Genomic DNA, 26,372 nt, shown 5'->3' on the forward strand with positions numbered 1-26,372 from the left:
AAAAATCGACACTAGCACCATCCCTCTATTGGACTCTTCTCCACTTTCTCAGAAGCAGAAACACAAGACCTCATGACAGAAGAGATACTAAGGGACACACTGATACCTTACAGAGTCCTCTGAAGTCAGGAACTGCATTTATTTGAGAAACAAGGTACGTTCCCCTCCTCCCCACAGTAAGTCCAGGCCCCATAACTATTTTGAATGTGACTTTGACATCCTCATCTTAGTTAATTCTACTGAAGAGGCAGAAAAAAATAGCTATGTACTTTCTCCTTCAATAGGGCACTGCCTAGATAAAACAGTTGTAGACTGACATAGCTTTAGCACCGAGAGTGTTTAGATGCATCTAGAGAACATAAATCAGTGACCAACACATCAGGCAACTGCAAGGTTGAGTATCCTGCGAATGTCCTCACACAGCTTTACCAACATGTGTATTTCATCCTCCCCATCCCGTCAGCAAGAAGCTCTGTACTGCCCGTTCTATCTGGATGACTAAAAATCACGGGCCCAAATTTTAATAGTTAATTGAAAATGTTTTAAAAATCCAGATACCACGTCAGCTTGAAGAGACATCAGAGTGAATGCTCTTGAGCAACTGAGGGGTGGGTTGAAAGGCCCTGCCTGCCAAAACCTGAGCCCAGGCCCTCAAGGATTTACTTCCCTGGAATAATTAATGACATCTTTAAAATCTAAAGTATAGTAACTTCTAAAGCAGAAAAAGGAGCTGCATTCCTTACTCAGGTTATTAATTATTGGGGGAGGGGAGGAGGAGGAAGAGGAGATAAGGAGAGAAGAGAATCACAAGCAACAAAGAAATCCAAGGACTTGATCTCAGGTCCAGGCAGGTAAAATTGAAAGGGGAGGGCAAAAACCACCTTTCCGTTTTGTAAAGCATGAATTAAAAATTGCTCATAAAAAGTATGCATTTTGGCAACTCTTAATAGCTCATTCCTTGATTATTTATAGGCCCGGAAATTTTAATTTTAGCAAATGCAACTTTTTTTTGGTTGGAATTTTGGAGGGGTGGGGGAGTCAGAACAGCAGCAAGGAAATGCTAGAGGATTTCTGTTATGCTGCTTATTTCCTACGATGGCCAGGTGCCTTCAGATCAGGTGAACTGAGAAACACCGATGTTCCGAGCAAGCTTTCTGTCTGGCGTCTCTGCCAGATCACATAAAGCCTGCACGATGTCTGCATAAAACAGCATGCAAATTCAGGGCAGGATATTTGAACAAAAAAGAAAGTATATGATCTATATTGTGCCCATGTCAGATGCAGGCAGTCATTCACTACAGCACGGAATTTTGATCAATGTGCAGTCGGGATAGTTATAGTTATCACAAGTGCAAAAGTATTCAGACTTCGGTATCACACCAGCACTTGTTCTGTGTGTGCATACATTTTACTGAATGCAAGCGTATATCCCTCTAACTGAAAAAATGCGATTCCCTCATCATCAAGAGCAAAATTATGCAAGAGACATTACAGACGTGGGGGGGGGGTGCACACAAATATCTTCAAAAAAATTCAAAATAGTAATACAATGCACGTAAATTACTATGTCCATAAGTATCACAGACTCTGGATATATTCCATGGAAATACTGCATGTCCCCTACAAAATATTTTAAAACATAATAAACCATGAGATTCAAGATTCTACTACACATCAGGCCTGGATTTTCTCATCTATAATGCACTGGCTATTGGTTGTCCTGAGAGTTAGGCTAGCTATACTATGGGGGAAGAGAAAGAATGAGTACCCTGCTTCAGAAGTGCTTTTGCGGTGGTTTGATAAAGTGCAAAAAAAAAAAAAAAAAGAAAAAAGAAAAAAATTGCAAACCCCAAGCCTGTTTGTGAATACTAACAACAATAATTTAAAAAATCTTTTTGTAGAAAAAATTCAGGTGAGAGAGTACCAGTGGGAAAGTCAATGTCATTGGATCAGTGCCATATTTTCAAGGCAGTGCCCAGATACTAATTAATCTCTACAATCTCTTCATTTGGTAGGTGACTTGTTATCTTCCTTTCATGGGAAAGGTTACAGGAACTCAAGATAAGGGGTACATCTAAATGTTCAAAAACATACGGTGAGTTTGTTCCAGAATTATCAAAAGACTTTCCAGGCTTTTCTTGGGCCAATAGCCCATGTTGCTCTCCTCTCCCTCACAAAAGCTTATCTAACTATATATATACACTCAGAGAGAGTGAGAGAGACAATAATTCAATTGCGACAAAAGAAAAAAAACCCTTATTAATATCAGTATAGATACGGTCTGTAATATTTCAGTTATTTTAACTGTGGAAGTAATAAGAGACTTCTGCACTAAAAACCAAAACAGAGCAAAACTGTGGAAGTGAAGTATGAAAATGCTAGGACTAAGGCTGAGTACAGAGATGGAAGGACTAACATTAAATAAATAAATGCAACAGGCCTGCCTGCCTGATCACTTTAGAGCAGCTCCCAACAGACTGAGGTAGAGTAGAGCTCCTGTGCAAGGGGTTGGAAATAAGAATTGATGGTAGAACAATTTCTTTACAACCCTTTGGAGACTGAAGAGCCAAAACAGGAGGGAAATGAGATCTAGACCACTTGTGAGATGCACCAATTTAATGGAATGCACAAGATGGCCCAAAATTGAGCCCTAGATTAAATTTCAAGTTGCCTTCCCCATCAAAAGAGGTCTGGAGAGGAAGCAGAAATGAAGCGAGCTGTGTGTATCAAACCAAGAAGTCTTCAACCCAGCATCTGCGTATGCTGCTAGTCTCTAGCAATAAAATCTGCAAACCCGAGGTAAAGCATGAAAATACACACTGCAGTGCATAATTCAGAACAGGCTTGGCTTTTTGATGAGAAATTTGCAGCGTCCTTTTACCTTGCCTGCTCGATACCAAAAATTTGAGACTAAACCTCTGGACGGATGCTTGCGATTCCACGGCAATTCAGAGCCACACATTTGCTCCGGTCCGTCCCGAGCACTCCAAGTCACGTCAACGGGGATTCCCCGTGATGCGGGCTCATATACCGAGCAATAAACCTGGCCTTTGCGGGTGGCCACAGCAGTCACAGAGCGAGACAATTACAGTAGCTTCAAAAGAGACTATGTATTCAACTCTCCTAATGAGAGCAAGAGCCACAGTGGTATTTTACTGAGGAAGGCATGAAGAGTTCATACCTGTACGCCCCAAGGTTTTAGTTGGACAAGAAAGCAAATGGCAAAAAAAAATTAAAAGAAAAAAAAAAAAAGAAAACCCACTCGGGTAGGTGATGCTGTTAAGTTTTCAAGACTCTATAATTAAGACAAACTGGATCTCAAAGTTTGCTTGCTCACGTATTTTCAAGATATTAAATATATCTGCGCTATAAAAACAGTTTGCTTGGGGTTTTTTGCAGTATATAGAATATCAGTATTCTGAATAAATATGAGCAATTTTTAATACACAAAATGCAAGATTAATTAAGAAAATACAGTAAATTCTAAGTGAGGATGATTCTCAGTCTTCCATGCTTAGATGGGGCTTCAGAGATGCCATGCATCGAGCACAGCAACTTAAATACTTTACAACAAATCCTTCCGTACCTACACAAAATAGAGTACTGCTAATGACAGTGACAAAAACCGATAACTACTCTCGTTTCCACTTTGAGCCATTTTTCTGTGGTTAATAAATTATATCCATAACAGTGTTAATAAGTTATGGTACGGTGTCACTGCATTAGTTTGCATTTGTGATGAAGCACTTCATATGGCATTACCTCTGCCCATGGAAGTACATAACAGGAGAGACCACTTCTCTGCTCTGAGAAGAGTCTCCCATGCTGGCATTTTGACGGACCCTCTAAGGAAACATTGCCTCCCGACCTCTGCCTCGCTCTTACTTCTCACCTCTGTTGCAGCAGCACACCACTGCGGGGTAATTCTTCAAATTTAATAAGTCTAACAAAACACAGACACTCTTAAATCAGTGTCCTTTCCATAGGAGCGATATATAATGAGTTATTAGTTAGGCAAATACGGGAAGCATTCAGATCAATTTAGCCATGTGAAAAGGACACCGTCAAATCAATGCATCCTCCCTCAAGCTCCTGGAGGGAAATGGGAAGGTTTAGACTAACTGATGGGCTCTCGATCAACCGCTGTAACAGCTTGTTTTTCCAAACGTTGAGAATAAATAAATGTATTTTAAGCTTAATGTGATTTGGTCTTTAAAGAAAAAAGAAAAGCAGAAGCTATTTGAATTCTTGCAACCCAACTACCACAGCGCTGGTGAAGATAGAGATGACAAAAGTAATAAGCATGCTTTTATCAACAGAAAGAAGCTCACGGCTTTAAGTGTATTCTTTTATAAATAAAGAAGTGCAAACCAGTAAACAAACAGCCCCAAATCAGAGTTCTGTAATCTGGGGTTTTGGTCACCTCAAGCGCTAACTTCAAGAACTATTATTAGGCAAGATGGGTTTTGTCCATTAAAATTATTATATAAAAATTCAGTACAGTTTAAAAACAACTTTTTAAAAAGAGTGTAATTACTGAATTGTCTCCAGCACCATGATATAGTCTCTAGTGCAGTATTCCTTTTAAAAACTTTTTTTCTGCTTTATCATTGCACCATCTAAGTATATACAGAAGGTGCTATGTGAAACACGATGTCCAAATAGAAATGAAATATTCCATCTCGATAGAATTTACTTGCTTTCCATCAGTATCAAGTAAAAACTAGCACTGTTAGATTAAAATGGAGAAAAATCCGAAATTATCTGCAGCCTCCAAAAGCCAGCAGTGCAAAAGCTCACATGCTTTTATAGTAGGTACGTAAAAGATAACTTTGCAGACATATTACTGGAATGGTTTGCAACCAGTGAAGATAAATTTTGATTATTTCCACTTCAAAACTTCTTATATTGGAGCCACATCACTGAAAACAATCTAACCTTAGGGGAAAAGAAAGGGATGGGAAAACAGCCTGCTAATATATCCGCTGGAAAGACAGACAGAGAGAGTAGTCCTCTATAGATTAACTGAAGTCTTTCGGAGACAAAGACTCCAATATTCTGAGCAAAAGAAATAAAATCCCCATAAAAATACCTTGACTACCTTAATTTCCTTTTTCCCCTCCCTACCACAACTAGCATCATTTATTTGTATACTCAATTTGTCTCCACTGCACCACAACAGAATGTATTTTAAAATTTAAAAGGTAAAAATAAATATGATGTTCCCACCACAGCATCATTGGACACCGTACTGTGTAGAAAAATAAGTTGCGCCTTCACAGTAATTTGACAAAAAAAATGACAAAAAAATGGCAAAAAAGAACAATACGACTAAGGCTTGAGGAAAGCATCAGTTCAATATTTAGTAATGCATAAATTGAGGTTTCATTTTTGTTTAGGTATATTTTGATTAGAACTAATAAATGGCTGCTTTTCCTTTGGTTGTTTGCAACAACAACATATCATCCAAAGAGCTTTATTCTTTATTCCCTTCTCATATGGCATGCCAAAGACTGTCTCATTTTATGAATTAGCATTTAAAACTACTGTAGGTTATCTAACAAGCATTCAGATTCAATAGTACTTTTGACAGCAGTAAGTAAAGAGCCTTTTAACATCTTGAACACATGTGCTTGAAAAAAGTAGTTACATCAAAGCAGTTCAAAGACTGAAGACAAAAACCAGTTAAAATCCAGTTTGCTGCGAGACAATTTTAGTGTGGTGTAAACAACCTTTCACGACTCCCCATGGGAAACGTTGTAAGACTATGTTCAAAATGAATCAGGCATATTTATAAAGATCATGAAGTGGTCAAACAAATTTGCATTTTTGGCAGATTCACTCCACGGGTACTACTTGCTACAGTCTGTAGAAATCTCAAATCTCACATCAGCGTTGCCTATAGTGCTTTATTATTTATTACATGTTATGCTAAGTACCTGTGAAAGGGGACATTCCTTGGCCAATGAACTCTGGTTCATATCCTTCAGTAAGTCCTTCAGAGCATTTCTTACTGTTGTGTGAGACCATTGTTCAGGAGGCAAGTCTTCTAGTTTAGGGCAACTATTTGAAACACAGATTAGAAAAGGGATTATTACAAGATTGCATCCTGCTGCAGAACATTCCTTTAAGACAGACAGATTTCATTTTGCGCATCAAGCAGATGCATCTGGAGATTGCTCTCGGTCTCCTGATTGTTCCGATTAGTTAATTACTTTATACAACACATCTGCTGTATTGATGCATGAATTATACATCAGCTGCATGTGGCGACTATTTTTTCATGTTACTTCTACCTTCCTGCTCTGATGCGCTTGGTAAAACAATTTAAGGTGTAATGCTTTCTCACGACTGATCATGAAAAGCATTAATATATTAACCGTTTTTTTCTTTTTTTGTTACCGTGAAATTTAAGAACCTAGACAGCAACAATAAGTGTGAGCAAGTCATTCTTTTACAAAATGCACACAGATGGTACTGTTCATGATATGCAAAAATATTTTTCTCTTAAGTAAACTTTATGTAAAATGCCTTCTTGTAATGCATCATTTAATTGACTAAAATGCAATATAGTTTTAATGAGATATCCAAAGAAAATCTATGTATCAGAGCTATAAAAGTTTTCTGCAACAGTATACTGTAAGTTAAAGAAGAATTTGAGTAACTAAAAAGGAATTTAGATAAGCCTTTGTACTTTGAGCACACAGCACAGTGGGAATTAAATACAAGCAATATGAACAGTAAGAGCAGACAAGTAACAGTTCACGTCCCAGAACTGGTAGGCAACTTACCTGTGTAACTGGATTTTCAGTGTGACCACATGATACACGTCTTGCAGCATGTCTGCTACTGTAGCATCAGGGGCATCTGTCACATAGGAGAGTGGAACTGGATTCCACTTCCCAACCTGGATAAGCCCTGCGGGATTTTTATTTTTTAAGGGGAGGGGGAGTGGGCAAGAAGGGCAGGAAAAATTGGAAAAAAAAGTAATTTACCTGTTAATTCCTAGGGGCTAAATAAATATCTGATTTTAACAAGATCACTACCTTTGTTTCTAGCCTCTTAAATCCGGCAAAACAAAAGAACACCACCACCACCCCCCAAAAACCCCACCCCCACCCCACCAAGGATATGCTTTATCTATATTATGAAATTATACAAATGCTTTACAGTAGAGATGTTTTTCATATGTATAGAAGTGTATTTTCCTAAGTTCCCATGAATTCAATAGGACATGATATAATAATTAGCATTCCTCTTAATGAATTAGAAGAATTTTGCAATGCAAGGATTGAGTACCAAAAAAAAAAAAAAAAAAAACTTTGCAGTCTATAAAACCATCAGGAACAAAATAAAAGAAACAGAGCTGGATATTCAGTCATAAATGCAAGTTGACTCTCAACAGTCCATCTGCTCAAATATGCTTTACACTTCCTTGTGGATCCTCAGTGGAGCAGATTATTAAGGTCAATAAGCATACTAATGATTCAGTTGAAGTCTTTTTTTTTCTTTAAACAAAAAAAAAATCTACCTCCACGTTCCCCACGAACAAAACGTGCACTAACTAAACAAAAATACATTAAGGAAAAAAAATACAGAGACAGAATCTGCAAGAAGTTTAAGTAGTAAAACCTGCACCGCATTCCTGAAAGAAATCCTGCCCCTCCCCCAAAACCTCACAAACAAACATAATTCATTGTACAATTTCGTAATCTTATTTACCTTTTGCTTGGGCAGCAGAGCTGTGAGAATATCCAAGTGATAGCAATGCCATTTCAATCAGTTGGTTGAAAAGCATATCCTTCCTCACCAACACAAATTCTGCATGCTCCTCCTTAGAATCATACTCAATGGCATTTTCATAATGTTCCACTACACAGAAAACTGGAAGCATACTTCCTATTAAAAACATTAAATTTAACGTATTAAACTTGAGTTATAGTAGAGTAGGTGGGTCTATACAGCGTTATGTAAATAAAACCTGTACGAACAGGCAGAGGAGGCACCAAGAATCATCACAAATATTTGATAAACATATTCCCTGAGTCCTTTCCCCTCACCCTCCCCCAAAAAAGAGAAAGTTCTACAAAACATACATCTCTCTGAAAAGCAGAAATGCAAATTTATCTCGCTTGATCGGATACAGATTAAAGAATTACCTTCTATAGAAATAACAAGGTTGACTGAAGAGAAGTTGATTCTCTCTGTCCTGCCTGATTTGTTGTGAGTAGCAGGCAGCATGAGAACCTAAATACATACTGCAGATGTCTTCGCTGTAAGCCATTTTAGTACCAGCTACATAATTTTGTTCGTTAACATTAAAACTTTCTTAGTCCTGCCAAAAATATTTAATTGCCTTCAACATCAACAACAAATCACCTTGCGTGTTACACATTCGCTCTGAAAAGAGTACACAAGGAAACAAGGCAAAAGTTAACACTAATTCGTGCTTCATTCATTGAGTGCACTTGAGCACTACTTTCACTCGCATCTTTAAGAAACAAATCATGATTTCAATGCCGTTTTAAGAAGTGTACCTGCAGTTCGGGCTTTTTTTTTGTTGCCTCCTGTACTTTACATTCAACATTTCTGGTATTCATTGCTATTTTGGTATGCCTCAAAGTAATTACTAATTTCTAGTTTTGTAGCATCATACGACAAACCCTCCCCTACGCTGCACAGAATATTAAGCAAACAACCTTCTTCCCTTTCCTTTGGCTTTTTTTTTTTTTTTTTTTTAATTTTTTTTCCCTCCCTTTTGACAACAGACAGAGAAGTAACAAATGACCCAAGCTGTTTTAGGGACAAAGTCTCTCCCGGCAATTAGATTTCTAGACTTTGTGAAAATCCCTCCTGGCCTCCCAGACGGATGCGGATGACACGATGACCTCGGACCCGCGGTTTTAGGCCCCGGTCCTGTCCCGCTGTCTCCAGCAGCGCAGGTTAGGATCTCTTAATGACAGAAAGCAAAAGGGTTAAAAGCAGATGTACAGAACTGTCTTATGGCAGCCTGCCAGAGGGGTATCATCTTTAGCATAAATGATGACAAGGGTTATTTTAACAGGGCACCCAGGAACTCCAATTAGTCCTACAATGTTAATGCCTCTATAACCACTGCCCTCTAGACTTACGGAAACCTCCTAACCTATAAGGTGCACCAGACATCCTATAGTCGAAAAAGAAGATTTACTCTTGAAAATAGATACACGCTTTAAGACCACGTCTGTTGATTTGTGCTCTAACGTATAGCAAGAAATCACGATAAGAACGATACCTCTTAAGCACGTATATTTAAACTACATCTGTTCACCAGAGAGTCAATCTCTGGCAAACAAACCCCTTCAGGCTCGCTTGGAAAAGCTCACAAACTCACTTCAGTTTGCCCAATAGGCTCAGCATGAAAGACAAGACTAAAAGCTTGCCAATATTTATGTAGTGCAGGAAGGAGCTTTTTTTTTTTTTTTTTGTCTTGTTTTTTTTAAATCTAAGTGAGACTGGTCAGGAAGGGAGAGAAGACCAAAGCAAAAGCACTACATGCAAATCGGCGATTTCTTCATTGGTTTTAATTAAGCTGTGGAGAGCTTTCTAAAACACACACACGCTTCATCTGTAAAAAGGTGGTGGTTTTTTTTTTTTTTTCCTTCCAGGCTCTCACAATTGATGTTTGACCTACTACCGTCTGACTCAGAGTAAGGGCTCAAAATTCTTAACAAGTTTCACTGTTAATACCTGAAGATAAAATGTAAACAAAGCTTCATTTTACCAAACAGCGCAGATACACTCAAAACCAGCTAAAGCGTATTTGTTTTTTCCCTTATCAGTTCCTACGAATTAAGCTGTGATCAGGCACAAAACTAGCAATGCACACTTTTTGCCAGGTACACGTGAGTTGCAGCGTTCTGAAAAATGTGGTACTTTAAACAACACGGGAGAACCTCCTGGCCAAATTCTGATGTGCAGCCTAGATTATCAGAGGTGGATCTCAGTAGTGAGACACAGGTATCATCTGACTACAAATCGAGCCACTAAATCTTTTAGCAAACTGTCACTAGTGTCCTTCTGTTAATGTGAAAAATGTTATACAGGAGAGCACAATCTCAGCTGGCTGATCACTCCTGCTAGTACTTGGCAAGACCTCCAAGTGCAGCAACTTCATAACCTTCTAGTATTAAAGGGGAGAGCATTGGTCAGTGCTCGCTGCTAAAAATACAGCATGATTTAAACCTGAAGGCAGTGTTAGAGCTTTTGCTGAAGGTTTACGAGTCTGTGTAAACAGCACGTCTGCCATAAGGAGCAGTGAAGTCTGTAGAATCCTTGTCTAAAACTGTCCTGGCATTAAAGTTTGCTGTGCAAATATCACATAATACCAGAGACAGCTGAAATCTCCTATTTAGGAATTTATGGAACTTATATGTTTGCAGGCGTCAGAAAGTCCTTTTTATATAGCCCCACTGCTTCACTGTACAATATTAATGCACTCTGCTTGAAAAGCCGTAATAAATTATATTTTTAATGCTCTTACCCTGGCTTTCTTAAGATGCATACATTCTTGGCAAACAATCAATAAATAGGGTAATCATGAGCAGAGGCCAAAGAATTTGCTGAAGTGCTGTTTTTCCATTTTTAATAGATAAAGATCTAACAATACGGACTGCTGTGTCTGTTCATTTCAGGATCAATATATTCTTTGTTTTCGCCAAACCGAGGAAAAAATAAATGATTGTACGATAAATGTTATGCATCAGACACAATGAAATTCCTCTGCCTTCTAACTTTGTGCGTTTAATAGTCTTGGTTGCATTTTGCACTTTGCTTAGCAAATGCAAGAAAAATCTGGATTATAAACACACACCGATTATACTCAGAAAAGTAGAGGCTGTTTTAAAACAAATGCCAAATTGCATGCAGCATATTTTGATTTAAATTAGCAAGCCTGCAGGACATGGTCAAAAAGACTTACACATTTCTATAAGCAAAATTTATAGATTGTTGTCCATTAAAAGTATTTTCAATGCAAACAAAAGCCATCCATATACAAACATCAATGATTCTAAATGTGCCTTTTCCTTGTGTAAATGCCTAATTACAGCAAACCAGCCACTGAAAAATATGACACCCAAGTTGTTCATTGTTCAATAATGAATTGTACTTAAGAAAATAAACTGCGAAGATTGACATCATAAATGACTTTTCCAATGTGATACCTAAAGATTTACACTCTTTCCTTTAAACCAACTTGCAACTGTTATGGAAATACTGCTGCCCTTCCAAGCTTGGACCATCAAGAGGAAAGGCGAGAATTTGTTTTGGGAGTTCGGTATTTACTGTTACATATTTTTGCGTTTCTTAGCCCAACACTTACTCAAAGAATTAATGCATTATATTACTTCTATTTCAATGTAGGAATTTGCTTTAATCAGGGCAGCTAGCCTTTACCTTAACAAAAATCAGACTCCACCCTGTAAAGCAAGATGCTCCACCCAAGCATGAAGCTTACATTTCCCAAATGTGATTTATATCAGAGTTGGGAATATATAGTATTTTAGAATGGAGATTTAATCCTGAAATATAAATGAAGTAGAGTCTGCAAAAGTATGCTTTCCCCCCCAAATATTATAAATCATATTTCTCTAATGCAGAATTATCAAAAGTGTTACCTTTTCTAATATTAGTTTTCATCAGGTGTCCAGAGTGTTTTAAAGGCACTCCTTGCATTTTAGTTCCTGTACTTCCAAGTCTTCCTCTTCCTAATGGGCTCCCATTCTGTTCCAAGCGCGCAATTTTGGCTGGTGGACCCTTCGGATCGCTTACATTGTTAGACATTTCTGAATGTTCTTTCCCCTGAGTTGCCTCGTTCAAATGATCCATACTCAGTCCCGCCTCTAAAGATCACCTGCCATGATTCAAAAAAAAAATATATATGTTGTACACGTGTGCGCATATGTATACGTACACAGCCTGCACATGTACAGAGAGAGATATATATGTATCGTAAGCTCATAAAGAAGAATAATTAACTATTTTAACTGGAAAGAAGATGCCTTTTTTTTAAGGAAACAAACTTATTTTCCAAAAATGACCTCATACCCCAGTTTACAGACAGATCGCATCATAATCTGGTGGAATTATTTTTAAAAGCCAACTAGAATACCCCTTTAAAAAAAAAAAAAAATCTTCCGAGATATTCTACTAAATCTGAGAGAGACTAAGACTCATATGAATGATGATGATTGTCAAGGTATGTGCTCCAACACAGCTATTGTTACAAATCTCACAGAAAGGTTTGTTATTAATCCCGGGTGTTTTTGCTGTGCTAAGAGAGAGAGACACAGAGAAAGAAAAAGATTCTAGTGAAACATTTCTCGATCTACTTGATTAAAAAAAAATGGATGCACAACAATAGACTGTTAAAACTTTAGTTGAGGGAGCAACAGATTTATTAGAGATGTAGAATATTGTCCATTTACAGTTCCTCCCCACCCTTAAAAATAAAAGTTAGAAGAGAATTTAACATTTAACTTCAGAAAGCAGTGGCGGAAGATGGTTGCTTTTGAGTTTCCTAACCAGTATTATACAAAGAGTTTATCAACTTCTGCAGAGTTCAAAATATGTACATGAAATTTTTCAGATGTTAAGCTTTAAGTGTTAAATGGAGTAGTTTATTGAATTATGAAAAATAACTGAGAAGAGAAGGTAGCATCTCACAAAACATAATGCTGGAAAAAAACCCCACAATTTCTATAGTACTTTTGAAGCCCTTAAATTAAAAAAAAAAAAACACAAAAAAAAACCAAAAAACCAACCCTGGGTGACGCTAAGTTATGTGCTGGAACAGCTATTTGAAACCAAAAAACAGAAGTAATTTCAATAGCAAATTAAGAAAAGTTATATGTTGGCATGCTTATATTTCCCTTTTTATAAACTTTTGAAACCTCCGTCCATGAATAACAATTACAGTTAAATCACTAAAAATCTCCCAAGCCTAGAACATAACGGAGTAAGTTTTGAGGATTTTTGTCACTCATCAGAACCTGTTTTGCCAAGTATATAAAAAATAATAAAAAAAATCAGTTGCTGAGAACAGGACATCCTTCTGGTTATGATTTCATTCATCAATACTGTTGTGATTGTTAGGTATTTTACCCTACCTTTCTCTGACTGAGAAAGGTGTGACTACACCGACAATTATGTTATGTATATAATATAATCACTAAGGACAGGTGACTAGACATTAATTTATGAACTAGTATTTACATTAGCAAGTACAAATACTAATACCGAGGAAGTCATATTTAGAAAGACTGGTGTGAATCTGATAATTGCTACTTTCTTTCAGTTGCCTAGTAATTCAATACATTTTCTGCACATTTCATAGCAAAGCTATTAAAGCCTAAACATCTTGGGATTTTTTTTATAGACTTCTATGTCATTGGTATATATGACAATGACAATTCCGTAAACTATTTTTTTTCTTGTTTGAACACCATGCTGCTTTTCCCGATAAAGTGAAGAAAGAGGTAATATATTAATCTGAACGTTTACCAGCAACCTCAAGAATGCCACTGAATAGCTAAAGTTCAGAAAATCGTTATTTTTCCTTATGCTGTAAGGTGACAGGCTAAGGTTTACCATTCATCTTGATCCCATCTGTTTTAGGTCGTGTGTCTCATTAACAGTAAACGTGCCTATTTTAGCCACTTTTAGAAAAGATTTTTTTTTTTTTACTGTGTTAACTGCAGCCTAAGCAAAGAATTACAGACTCAAACCGTTAACATCTTCCGATGGTTCTGACGATGCTAACATACTATAGGACTGCTTCTCTGAGACTGGTCTCTCTCAAGAATAAGAGGATTAACAAAAAAGAAAAAAAAAAGGCGGGGGGGGGAGTTTAGGAAAAAAAAAAAAAGCCTGAAACAAGAAAATCCTTGTCACTTTTGGCAACTTCAGAAGTACTCTAAGGCACCGAGGCTCTTTGCTACAAAAAGTATCTAGTCATCATGAGTCAGAATCGCACTACATCATGTACAGTGAATAAAAGTGATAGATCGCAGTTTAGTTAATACACTGACTACAACCAAAACACCAAATGGGTCATTTTCGCTTGGCCTGAGAATACCCACCCATCGGCATCCTTTCACCGCTTAGTCATCTTGTAAAAAGCTTTATGTTACAAAGCAAAATTACATGCACATAAAACACCTAATTTACTCATTTAAACTCCATGCCCAAGGCTAAAGTTCACTGAAACCTCAGTTTGGAATAGTGATGAGCAACAACCAGCATGGCCTGCCCAGGGAGAGGGTTGCAGGGAAGAACTATCATCTCCGCCGGTTCCAGGCCAAGAGTTTCCCCGGGTTTCGCATTTAGGCATCTTTCACAACTACAAGTTTTCATCACAGGCATTGAGAGAAGAGCACAATTTCAAGGCACAGCTTCCCAGAGACAGCGTACACGTACGGGCACACCGCGCAATTTCTGAATGAGAGTCGGTGCGGTATCTCCTTTTGTCGCGATGTAACGCCGCCAGTATTATATTATTTCTTTCTCTCCTCCTGAATCAGCCCCCTCCCCATGCCTTTCCCCTCCTCTTCCCTCCCTCCCCCATAAAAACCCATAATCACATTTGAGAGAGGCTCCGCACTTATCCGTTCCATATGGCTCTCACAATCCAGGCCAAGCTTTCCCTGTGACCTTTTAAAGAGACAAAGAAGCAAAGTACTTATCTAGAAACAGAAACACTGCAGTTTTCTGAGTGAAATTAGCAAAACCGACCCGAAACTCACCACTTCAAAACTTGACAGCATATAAATAACAAAAACAAAGGAGGTTTCCTTTGCAGCCCGAGCTCTTGAAGAGGAAGAAGTTCAAGACTGATGTTCTCTAGGTCCCCCCCTTTTGGGAGGGGGGGAAAGGGGGGGCAGCAGACCTGAGGACTACTTCCCCTAATATTCTCTTTTTTTTTTTCTTTTTTTCGTGTAGCTATTTTCCTCTAGGCGGGGAGGGGCAAAAATAGATAGCGAGAAACAGAGTAGCCATGAGCAAAAATGGCAATGGACAAAAAATACAGATTAAATATCTTTTGAGAGAGCCAGTTTTCGAGGTTTAGCAACGGAAGAAGGAGCTGAAGATCAAATTGATCAGACAAGTGTAACGCTCAAAACGAGGAATTCATAATAATAATAATAAAAAAAAAAAAAGTAGCAGGTTTAAATTGAGGTGGAGGGTGACTTAAGTCTAGCTATCCTTTCAAAAATAAAACCAATGCGTACAGGAGCAAGTGAGAAAGGGGGTTATTTAAAAAAAAAAAGCAAAGAAAAAAAAAAAGGCAGCTTTTCTATCCAGTGTGAAGAGCAGAAAGTCTACTTCTAGGTTGTCACTTACACTATTATTCTCCAATAGGCACCCAGAGGAGCAGCACACACAGAAGGAGCCCGCTCCCCTCCCCCTCCGCAAAAATACACACCGTAACAGCCCCCAAACTTTCTGCGGAAACCTCAGCCCCAGAGATCGCTAGTGGAGATAAAAAAGTGTAGAGAAAATTGCAGGAAAAGGCACTAAAATGCCACTTTTAATCTCGCCTTTGAGGTCCGGGGAGGAAAAAAAAAAAAAAAAAAAAAAGGCAGAGAGGACCTGTCTCCTCTCATTTACCGGGGGCTGCTGTGCGAGTGAGGGGGGAGAGAGGGAGCGAGAGGAGGGGAGAGAGAAAAAGAACAGAGGGGAGGAAGGAAACACACACAACAAGGCACACCACCACCACTACAAAAAGTGACGAGGTTTCACTCCCTCCGAGTCCAAAACCGGGAGAAATTGTAATTTTAAAAAAAGCCCCAATCCTCTCTATTTAAAAAAAAAAAAAAAAAAAGAAAAAAAAAGCCAACAAAAAACTGGTTCTGCTTCTGCAAAGAAGAAAAAAAAAAGAAAATCTGGGAACTCCGAGAAGAGTTACTCGCAAGAAGGGGTAAAAAATATAAAATAGAAAGGTTGCAAAAAGCCAACAACAACAAAAACCAAGCCAGCAAAAAACCAATAATAATTGAAAAAGAATAATAATGGTAGGCTTTGTTTTTTTGTCTCTTTTTTTTTTTTTTTTTTTTTTAATTCTCGTTTCCCCTGGCTGGCTGAGTATGGTTGTTATTTAGGCCGGTTTGGTGGTTGTTGCTGGATGTTACATGGGTATATGTATGTGTGTGTGTATGTGTGCGTGTCCCCGGACGGAGCTGCCTTGCTCTGCTCTCTCCCCCCCCCTCCTCTCTCTCTCCCTCTCTCTGTTTCTGTCCCCATTAAATTATTAGTTGACTCATCACTACTCCTCCTCCTGCTGCTGCCGCCGCCGTCCCCTGCTCAGAGCCTCCTCTCCTCCTCTCCGCTACCGCTCGCTGCCGCTGCTGCCGCTGCCGCTGCTTCTTCTTCCTCCTCCTCATTTTAATACAAAATAACACCGAGGCCACCGGCTTTTTTTTTTTTTTTTTTTTTTTTTTTTTTTTTTTTTTTTTACAGCCCGAGACGGGAGGAGGACGCAGCCTCCCTGCTGCTGCCCGGAGCCCTTCCCCGGCGGCCCCGGATCATCCGACGCGTCCTGGGAGAGAGAGAGAGAGAGAGAAAGTGGCAGAGGAGGAGGAGGAGGAGGAGGAGGAGGTGGTGGTGAAGGAGAGAGGCGTGGGGGAGGGGAGGCCGGCGGGAGGGGAGGTCGGCAGAAGAGCTGTGGCAAAGGGGGACCGCAGTGAGGAGCGGGGAGGGGGCGCCGGGCCGGGCCGGGCCGGGCCGGGGGGGCGGCCGCCGCCGGTAGGTGAGCGGGGGGGGCCGGGGGAAGAGGGCGTGCGGCTTCCGGGCGCGCACGAATTTGCAGCCAGCTGGGTGCGGGTGAGGCGGCCCTGCCTGCGCCGCGCACAATGCCCGCCGCGCCGCCCCGCGCAGGCAGCGCCGCCCCGCGCAGGCAGCGCGGGCCGCGCACGCACGCACGCACATGGCAGATGGGGGCCTGCGGCGGAGGGGGCGAGCCGGCGGGAGCGTGGTGCGGGGGGAACGGGGGGGGGGGGGGGGGGGGGGGAGAAGAGGAGGAGGAGGGGCGGGGGTGAAGGCTGAACAATATCCTGCCGGCGCTGCCGAGCGCGCCGCGCCAGCGCAGCCTCCGCCCCTCCGCGCGGAGGCTGCGCGGGCCGGGCCGCGGCGGGCAGGTGCACAACGGCGGCGGCGGCGGCGGCAGCAGCAGCGCGCAGCGGGGCGGGGCGGGGTTTCCGCGCCGGAGCGGGGGGCGGCTGGGGGGGAAAGGCTGCGTGGGGAGAAAGAAGTCGCGTCCCCGTCCCTCCCCCCCCCCTTTAATATCAACAGAGGTGAAAGAAAAGCAGCAGGCACATGACGAGGCGGCAAAGGTGGGGTGAGCGTGTCCCCGTTCGGTGGAGGGCATCATCCACGCGACAAGGGGGAGGCGGTGGGCGCCGTGGCTAGGCAAAGCATCCAACAGCATACCCGAGGTACCGGTAATAAATCACTCCCGGCGCGTAAGGGCGAGATACTACAGCCCCACCACGATGTGGGACGTTCCAAAACCGCCCCTGTATCGTGTCTGCAGACCGGCACCGAAAGCCACTGGTAAAAGGTGAAAATTGAAAGGTGGTAACGTATTGACAAAATAACTGCGAGACAGACATAACTTTTTCCCACAATGCACTGGAAAAAAGTAACCCAACTAGACAAACTTGAAAGCAACAAGTTTGTACAAGCTATGAGATAAGAGAAAAATTAAACTTCTTTATTGATAAAATGCATACTATTTGAATATACTGTGTCTAAAAGGAAAGTTGCATCATCAACCAAAGAAAACATGAATTATTGCACGGGCGGATAATGTAGCCAAAATGTTTACGGTAGTAACTTTAGAAAAAAAAAAAAGAACAAAAACCCCATACCGAGCTGCACATACAAACTTGAAGCAGCAGCAAAAGTAGGCAAGTGGGAAGGCTAATACCGATTCTGTAACACACAAAATAGCATGGCCTCTGAACAAAGAAAAGGCGAATCAATAAATCTATGAAGAGCACAATTATCACTACTCATATATTACTTACTATAAAACAAGAGGAATGCATCGAGACTAGGTAAAGAAACAAGCTGACATTCACCAAAATAAGCACAAGCAAGCATACAGGGCATGCAGGAAAAAGAAAATGCTAATAGGGTGAAATACATGAAATATTTATCATATTCAGCAATGCACAAAATAGATTATAATCTCAGAAGCAAAGAAATGCAACACTTGAAAATGAATACGCTGTTACATAATACTATTATTCACAGCGGAGCAAGCGGAGGTGGCATACATAGGAAATGCGAAAAGTTGTACATGTGTTGCATGTCCTGAAAAAGGTTACTAAGATTGTTACCGAGAGTGCTGAAAAGGAAAAAAAACCCAAGAAACATGTTTCACAAAGAAAAACAAGGGAAAATGTACATGACATCTTCCATAACATATGATCAAGGGATAACTGTCTAGCGGGTTGTTTATTTAGAAACCAATCTTTTTCCAACAAGATAGATTGAGTATTATTCAGCCCCTCTAAAAAAAAAAAGGAGAAAAAAAGAGCGAATTATTATTTCCCGATACATTTGAATACTTGGAGGAAAAATGGTGTTAAGTAGTTGAATTCAAACTTTGCGGGCACGATGGAAAATATCAACATCGTGGTCATTTTTCATCCTTTTCAGGAAAGCCTGCTACAGTAAACTTCAGCAGTGAGCAAGACTGACCACTAAAGAAGAAAATCATGAAGGATGAGAGAGTTTCAGCTGGCAGTACGCTGCCTGCAGTATGATGGAGGAAAAGGACAGGACAGTGAAGATAATTTCAGAGATGCAGAGCTGATTAGAATAGAGCAGGTATTTAAAAATATGATTTGGAACAAGATTGGGACTAAAACACCACCTTATAAAAATGATTACCAGATAGGACAATAACAAAAAAAAAAAGGCAACAACAAAAAAGATTAAAATCTGTTCTAAAATAACTTTTGCTTTGGTGTTCACAAACCATTCCCTTCATGGTCAAAAAGCCATTAAAATGTTCAGATTAAAACAAAGTGATTAATCTAAAAAGCAGAGACAGTGAATTAAAGGAGCAGGGAGATAACAATCTGATAATACAGGAGCACAGAAGGCCTAATAATGATATTATTATGCACACTAACCAAACACTGACAAACAAATATTCTGTTAATTATATAATCATGCATATGCTTCCTATGCTTGAGATAAATGATTATGGAAAATAACTCTCTTCTTGAAACCGCATATATGTACTAAACCTTATAAACTCCCTACAACACGGATTAATCTAATTCCCGTACATCACTTATGCCTGGTAAAGTATTTACTACAGACTTGGAAGGCTGAGCATGGAACCCTTGCTTTGACTAGAAAGCACGAATTACTGAAGGCTGCTACGTCTTGACGTATAGACAACAATCAGATTTCTCTTATCAATACCAAACTACTTGGAATAAATTCAAGATACAGATATCTGATTTTCATTTGACCTATTCCAATTTGCACTTCACTGTGTCAACTTTGATATTAAAATGTTCCACTAGAATAAAGATATTTGTAATAAAAACATATATAAGAACAGAAGATGAATAGATATTGTCATGGATACATATGCAGGCAATCATTTAAACATGCGGCAATAGTAACATCACATTTTTCATAGCTTCTAGTCAACATACAGCAGACAAATATATGCTTAATAAAGCTTATTAATCCTTAATAAAGTTGTTGCACTGCATTTATGGTATATAAATGCATTTTGCACTAGGTTGTGTTGAAATAAGACAAATGCTTAAAAAGTTGGACTGTGTTTTTTCAACCCCATGGTGAATTAACTCTCGAGCAGCAGCCTCAGTAGCTGCAAAACAAAACAAATTCTCCAGTGTGGCATGCTGCCTCGGTGCCTCCTAAGGTCCCTATTCCAATCTTTTCTTGCTCAAAATAAATTAGGAAATATGGGCCCAAATCTTGAGGGTTGGCTTTTGTGCAATGCAAACAGAAATGACCTGGCAGCAGAGCAAAACCAGCATGGCTGTGTATTCTCTTTTATCAGATTTCTTTGGGGAGATCAGGCTGATTGGGTTTTATACATACGTACTTCTGACAACTCTGTGGCCATTTGGGTAACTCGTAAGTACCACCCCGTGCTGGAGGTGATGCAGAGCTGTGCAGCGGCGGTGGGACTGCCAGGAAACTCACTTCGGTGAGGATTTAAATGCCTTTTCCCCGCTGCAAGGGGTGATGCGTGCACATCTACAGCTAACAGTAACTGCTGGACAGCAAGGCAATGAAAATACCAAACCATGGCTTTCTGAAGGTAAACATCTATGGCCATAAGGTGGATGGCACCCTGCTGGGCTTGTGCCTAATTGCCGCATGGGTCAAGGGGAAGGATGCGCCCTACTGTCCTTTCCCATGTCTAGCTGTGCAAGCCTCGGCTCAGCCACTGCTGCGGTGCAGATACAGTCCCACGGCCCTACAAGTTTTGCACCTCTGACTGAAGTTGTTTTTCAGTCTCCTCTGACTTCCCCTCCGTTTTGCCCTGAACAACAATAGTTGCCTGACACCACTCAAACACTTTAACCAACCTGATTGCGGCAATCTCAATTTACATACGACCCAAGAATCCGATGCGCACCGATGTGAATCACAGCATTCTGCAACATCCCCCACGCTGAACTCAAAAGTTACATACCAACCTAGATTTTTTTGACTGCAACCTGCCCCAGCCTGGATAGGATGGATGCCTGTCAAAAACCAGAAGTGCTATGAAATGAAATTCATAGCACTGAAAGGCATCGCACACAAGCTGTCGTCCCCTCTCACATTTTGCATGAGCAATTTCTGCTTGTTTGTGTTCTCTCACACACGATGTCCTGAAACAGTTACGTAAAATGAATATTTAACTTACAATAGTCAGCTGTATTGAACTGCACTTAATTGCTTATTAAGTGAAGTAAATTATCCTTACCATATTCGTCAGAGGTGAAAAACCTACATATATGGCTACATGTAGCGCATTCATTAGTTTACGGACCCCAAATCCCTTGGAAAGTATCAGATATCTACAGAGTGTCCCATGGTGCAGTATTTTGTAGTTGGATGTCTCAGCTAGCTTGCAGATATGTAAAATCATATACAAACAGACATCTCCCTATTGATTGCTTCTGTGACGAGGCTCGTTTACTCCTGCAAACATTTTCTGCAGCGTATTTCAATCACGGAATCTTCTTTTATAAATAGAGTTGAATACAAATCTGCAAAATGTGGTTTTGGATGAAACAAGTTACTTTTAGTCAAACTACCGCACCATTTTGCTTAAGTCCCTTTCATTGCTGTACGCTTATTTTGACTAAGATGCTTGTACAACTGAAGTAAATACATACACTTGCTGATATGGCCCTGACAGTCATTTCAGTTTGCCCCTTGGTGCCAAACGAGTCACAGAGAGGCAAAATGCTGGAAGAAAATTATGGAGTAAAACCCAACGAAACTGTTTGGCATTATGAAGTGAAGGGTGAACATGACCGCTAATGAGAATAGAGAGTCTTTCACCTCTGGCTACCATGAGAAATCCTAGCTGGTTGAAACTGTAATAGATGTGTCCACTTTCCCATAAAAGATCACAGCAATGAATATTAATGGATTAATTACATAAATATTACTCTGTAGTTGCACAGCCTCTACCTGCTATGGGGACAAGCTGAGTTCACTTCCTAAGCGTATCAGCATTGCAACTTCCACAAACACTATCTATATGTTATTTAATATAAGCCAATATTTTCATGACTATGGATTTCAGAACTGCTTCAAATAAAAAGCTTAAACTTAAAAAAAGGCATTTTGTGGACCATATCCTCTTCCATCCGTAACAGTAGACTAGATCCTTGATGAGTCATGCTCGTAATTTCCATGTGGCAGCTACAGCCAACTGCTTCCACAAAAAAGAACAAACAAAAAATGTAATAGAACTTTATATAATAATATTTAATGCAATTAGGCAGCTGGAAGAAAGGAGGAAAGCTGACATCTTAGGATCAGCCAAGTTACCTATATTGTACGTGTAAGTTCAGCAGGTCACTAATTTCACAGCTTTCTCCCTGGAGGTATAATTTTTAGTTCTATCACGTGAAGATGTTAAATGTGGGACATGGGGAGATGAAAAAAGACTGGTTCCTGTTAAAACCCTAATCATCACAGCCCTAGGTAACTCCCAGGCATGAGATGGGCGTATAATTGTTACCTGAAAGAAGAGTTGGTTGATCAGCAGTTATGTTAGGGATGTGTCTGTATAGCAGCTCTATTAATTTAATAGTATGTAAACCATGATCCCCAGACATATAAATCAGTAGAGCTCCAGTTATTTTTACTTGTTAAAAGCAAAGGAACACCAAGTTATCTCCAAAATGTTTTGCAATGTTGTTGACTGATTTGGCTTCTCTTCCCTTTCCTGACTTCTTCCAACCACTGCATTTCTCTTCCAGTCAAAAAAGGATGCTTTTAGGAATACAGAAGTTTAATCCAACAATTCTGGGTGAGGATGAATTTCACACAGCCCAAGCAAAGCTGTATGTTATGGTAGAAAACAGTCTGAACCATTGCGGTTAGCACTACAGAGGGATTATTCAAGCATTATTAGCTAGAGCTTAGATGCTCACGCTGTTGAGCTCAAACCGCAGTGACTTGTTACATAGGAATATTTCATCAACAGGACAAGCAATCATCTTTTTCTTTGACCTGATAGTATGAATAAAATCTACTGATAAAAATTGAAAACATGGAAGAGTTTAAGTCTAAGGAAATGGTTAGAACTGATTGATGACTTGAACTATGTCAAACTTTCATTATGAAACCCAAAACCACATGAAATGTCCTGTTTCCAGTTTCATTGTTAACTCAGAACTCTGCCCAGGTTCTGCTACACTTTTTCTAAGGTTCAAAACCTTTTAAGTAAAACTGTGCATCTACTTATGGCCAAACTTGACAGGAGTCAATATTCATTGTACATAAAATACATGCAAAATGTGTGGTTTTGGTGTAAAACAAATTGAAAGTTGGTGGTTTTGGCCGAATTAGCTTTTTCTTCTAGGGCTTGTTCCAATCTCAAACTCAGATGATTCCACAGTAACAAAGACTAAATGAATGAGTTTTTCACAGTTCTTTTCAGGAACAAGGTACCTGTTAATATTCAGGCGCTAACATAAAAAAGGTTTAGCATATGCAGTGTCACTAAAATAAAGGTCATTTATACATGTGTCAGAGTATGCTTAGTTTAAATGCAAACAACATAAGGCAAAAACAAGTCACTTCAAAATGTTACTCCAAGTACCCTGTAAATGTTCAAAATACTTGTCCTGATTTAGAAAAACAGCAAAAAAAGGAGAAGTTAACAAAAATATATTCAAGTATTTAATGTATTTATTTGCTAAAACAACTACATTTCTAGATTTCCTGCTAAGTGGCTACAATGGAAACAAACTGAGATGGAGAGAAGCAGTTAGGAACCCACTAGAATACAGTATTTTTAGGGCACAATGAGGTTAATATTTATGATAGTTCATTTATACTCATGCAAGCACTAGAAGGAAATGCCTGAATAAGTGTGGAAAAATTAGTTCCTACGTTAAATACAAAAATTTGGGGGAAAAGTTTGTATTTTATGTTGACATAAGGATAGCTGAGTAAGAAACTGAGGCATACACATGAAGTTTCCTAGCAGAGCTTCCACTGTGATAGAAGAAATAACATTTGAAATTAATTATTTTCACAGCATCCGTGTTCATTTCCTTAGGATCTCTTCTATATAATTTGTTTCTGGCAGGTTACACTACAAACTTCTTCCTGTATTAGATTTTTTTTCTTCAGAAATGTTGGTAAGATGCTCATGAGAAATTTTGAAATATTCTGCTCATGAAAAAGATGCGGTGCATTCTCTCAACTCGTTTTTCTTTTATAGGTATACAGATGGAAAATCTCTCTGTGCCGCATCTGAAAATGTGCCGCTTCAAAGATCGGTGGAGCCAGGTGAAGAAATGCTCCAAATTATTGCAGTCATAGAAAAGTAATGTCCAAATCAACTTACTCCCGAGTTTCTGAAACATGGGACACCTTCAAATACAAGAATCCCCCAGTGCACTGCCATGAATGAACTACACAAAAAACCTGTCTTCTCATATCCAAGCCCATGCTTAAAGCTCTTTCAGATTTTTTTTTTTTTGGTGTAAAGAGAGAGAAAACATATTTAGCTCTTCTTTCACTTCTTCTTTACCAATCGGTTGTTGCTGTGGGCATATCGCAAAGGGTTATCATCTTTTGTGCTTGATTTAGGTCTGTGAAAATCTTTCCATGACCAAAAGAAATATTATGCCCAGTCCATACTGAACTTTTTAAGTAAAAGGAGTAAAGCATTCTGCTTCATCGTCAAATGATTGAAAGAAATGTAATTAATGCCTTTGGAGGGAACACCTATATAAGTATCACAATCACAAGAATGTGCGTATACGCATATATGAATACATACGCACAGCCAGTCTACCCTGTTGCTTTAATGTCGTAACACTATAGGCCATGAGCAGCTGAAGGCAGAAGTGAACTCACACAATTTAAAATATCATGCTGACATGATTTTGAGGTTAAATGACATTGTATAATTTATTAGAAGATTAAATGCTCGCTTCATCACAGCACAATTTAGCCCTAGAAAAGGAAGGCACTATAGAATGCTAGCAGACAAACAAATTAAAAATAGTAAGTTAGAAACAGGGGAAAATGAGTTTATGCCACACCGGCAAAACCAAAAAGAAACAAAAAAAGCCCAAACCCAAAAAGCAAAAAACACAAAGATGCATGAAAAGCAGTATGCTATGTTAGATGTTTATCTGTACATAAGAGACAGGTGTCACAAAAACAAAACAAAAAAATCACGAAGCTAAAGAGAAACTTTAACTCACCAGTTTCCATCTGTTATATCTGAATTCATGCATAATTGATTATCCATGACTGGTAAGTTCTTTTTTTTCACTAGCCTAACACAGTTTTCTAAACATTATGTGTTAAATCACCACCAAAGTAAAGGGTGTTTGAGAAACCGTAAGGGCAGAATAAAAATTTTTTAATGAAAAATAACATGTCAGTTAATAATAGAGCTGACCTATGTTTAAGAGAGAAATTTTAATCATGTGCATATTAAATATTAATAACCTATTCTGTTATTGTTATAATAAGGTTAAGTAAGCTTCTCCATGCTTAAGGAAAGAGAAGAAGTAGGAATATGTAACAGTGAAAAAAAGCACTGAGAAGCAGAGACATAAGGAAAATGTGTCAACAATAAACAAGAGGAAATGAGAAAGAAGGAAAAGATGAAGGTGGAAACTAATCTCTATGTGTCATTATGACTGCCAGAGTACTGGCAAAGAAGCAGCATCCTTTTATTTCAATTTTAATCATTTCTGAATTTTAATACCCTGCTCCTTTTGTAATTCTCCTGGCATTCCCTATATGCATCCATCCCAGCCAAAACACCAGTGTAAATTAAATGGCACGCAACCACACCACTGATGTAGTTCTCCCAGTAGAACCAATTGAGTGACCAAAAAGCAGAGAAGGTATGACTACTTTGTGTCCCTGTAGACCACTGGCCAATTAAGTGACTTAATGTTCTTCAATTCCTTTAATTTTGAAAAGAAGGGCAGTGGTTAGGTAACCCAGCAATATAGAGCCATTAAAAAAAAATAAAGCAAGCCAGTAGTAATACAATAATCAGTGACCATCAGGGCCTGGAAAAATGAGTTTGCTCTCACTGGCACTAAGGAGCATCACATGATTATTTAATTACAGCTCTAATTTTTGTCTCGTGGATGGCAACATATCAACAATTAATAGGGCAAATAGAGGAGACTGCATTTTTAAAGAGACAGAACCTATATGAATACTGCTTGAAAATGCAATTTATCAGACAGTATAATGCTTCTCAAGGCATATCTGTCATCATGCCACACATATAAAAAAATTCTACTAGTTCAATTTTCTTGCATGGTATCTAGAAAATTCTTCTGGAATGCCTAGAAAATAATAACTACATCTATAAGTATCCTAATTGTCATTTTAAGTGGCAATGCAGAAGTCAGTTTCTCATAGGACATGCAATCCAAATAAAGAAAGTAGTGGAATCACAAGTTTCAAATACAAAAATGTTATTATAAAATTATTACATCCTTTTTCTTAAAAAGATTATAACAAAATTCTTCAAGAATGGCCAAAAGGATTACGTATACAGCGAGTCAAGTAAAGGAAAAAAGAGAGAAAAAGGATGTCAATAAAATACAGTCAATGGG

The 26,372-nt window shown here is 39.2% G+C and overlaps 1 protein-coding gene across 6 annotated transcripts in view; it reads right to left on the bottom strand.

Moving 5' to 3' along the window:
• The window catches only part of SATB1 (SATB homeobox 1), a 76,247-nt gene extending 59,776 nt beyond the window's left edge, over window positions 1-16,471 (bottom strand). For 2 of the 6 annotated variants that reach the window (XM_075493124.1, XM_075493122.1), the window contains exons 1-5: window positions 14,784-16,468; window positions 11,658-11,893; window positions 7,723-7,899; window positions 6,792-6,918; window positions 5,940-6,063 (exon numbers count right to left, since the gene is read on the bottom strand). In XM_075493124.1, the coding sequence (XP_075349239.1) occupies window positions 5,940-6,063; window positions 6,792-6,918; window positions 7,723-7,899; window positions 11,658-11,868 (639 nt within the window). In that variant the 5' untranslated portion in view covers window positions 11,869-11,893; window positions 14,784-16,468. Of the gene's footprint in view, window positions 1-5,939; window positions 6,064-6,791; window positions 6,919-7,722; window positions 7,900-11,657; window positions 11,894-14,621; window positions 14,692-14,783 lie in introns of all 6 variants that reach the window. The other 4 variants (XM_075493120.1, XM_075493125.1, XM_075493119.1 and 1 more) reach the window with 4 other exon arrangements.
• Window positions 16,472-26,372: the final 9,901 nt, after the last annotated feature.

Source organism: Mycteria americana, chromosome 2 (genome assembly GCF_035582795.1).
Source record: "Mycteria americana isolate JAX WOST 10 ecotype Jacksonville Zoo and Gardens chromosome 2, USCA_MyAme_1.0, whole genome shotgun sequence".
NCBI classification, from domain to species: Eukaryota; Metazoa; Chordata; class Aves; order Ciconiiformes; family Ciconiidae; genus Mycteria; species Mycteria americana.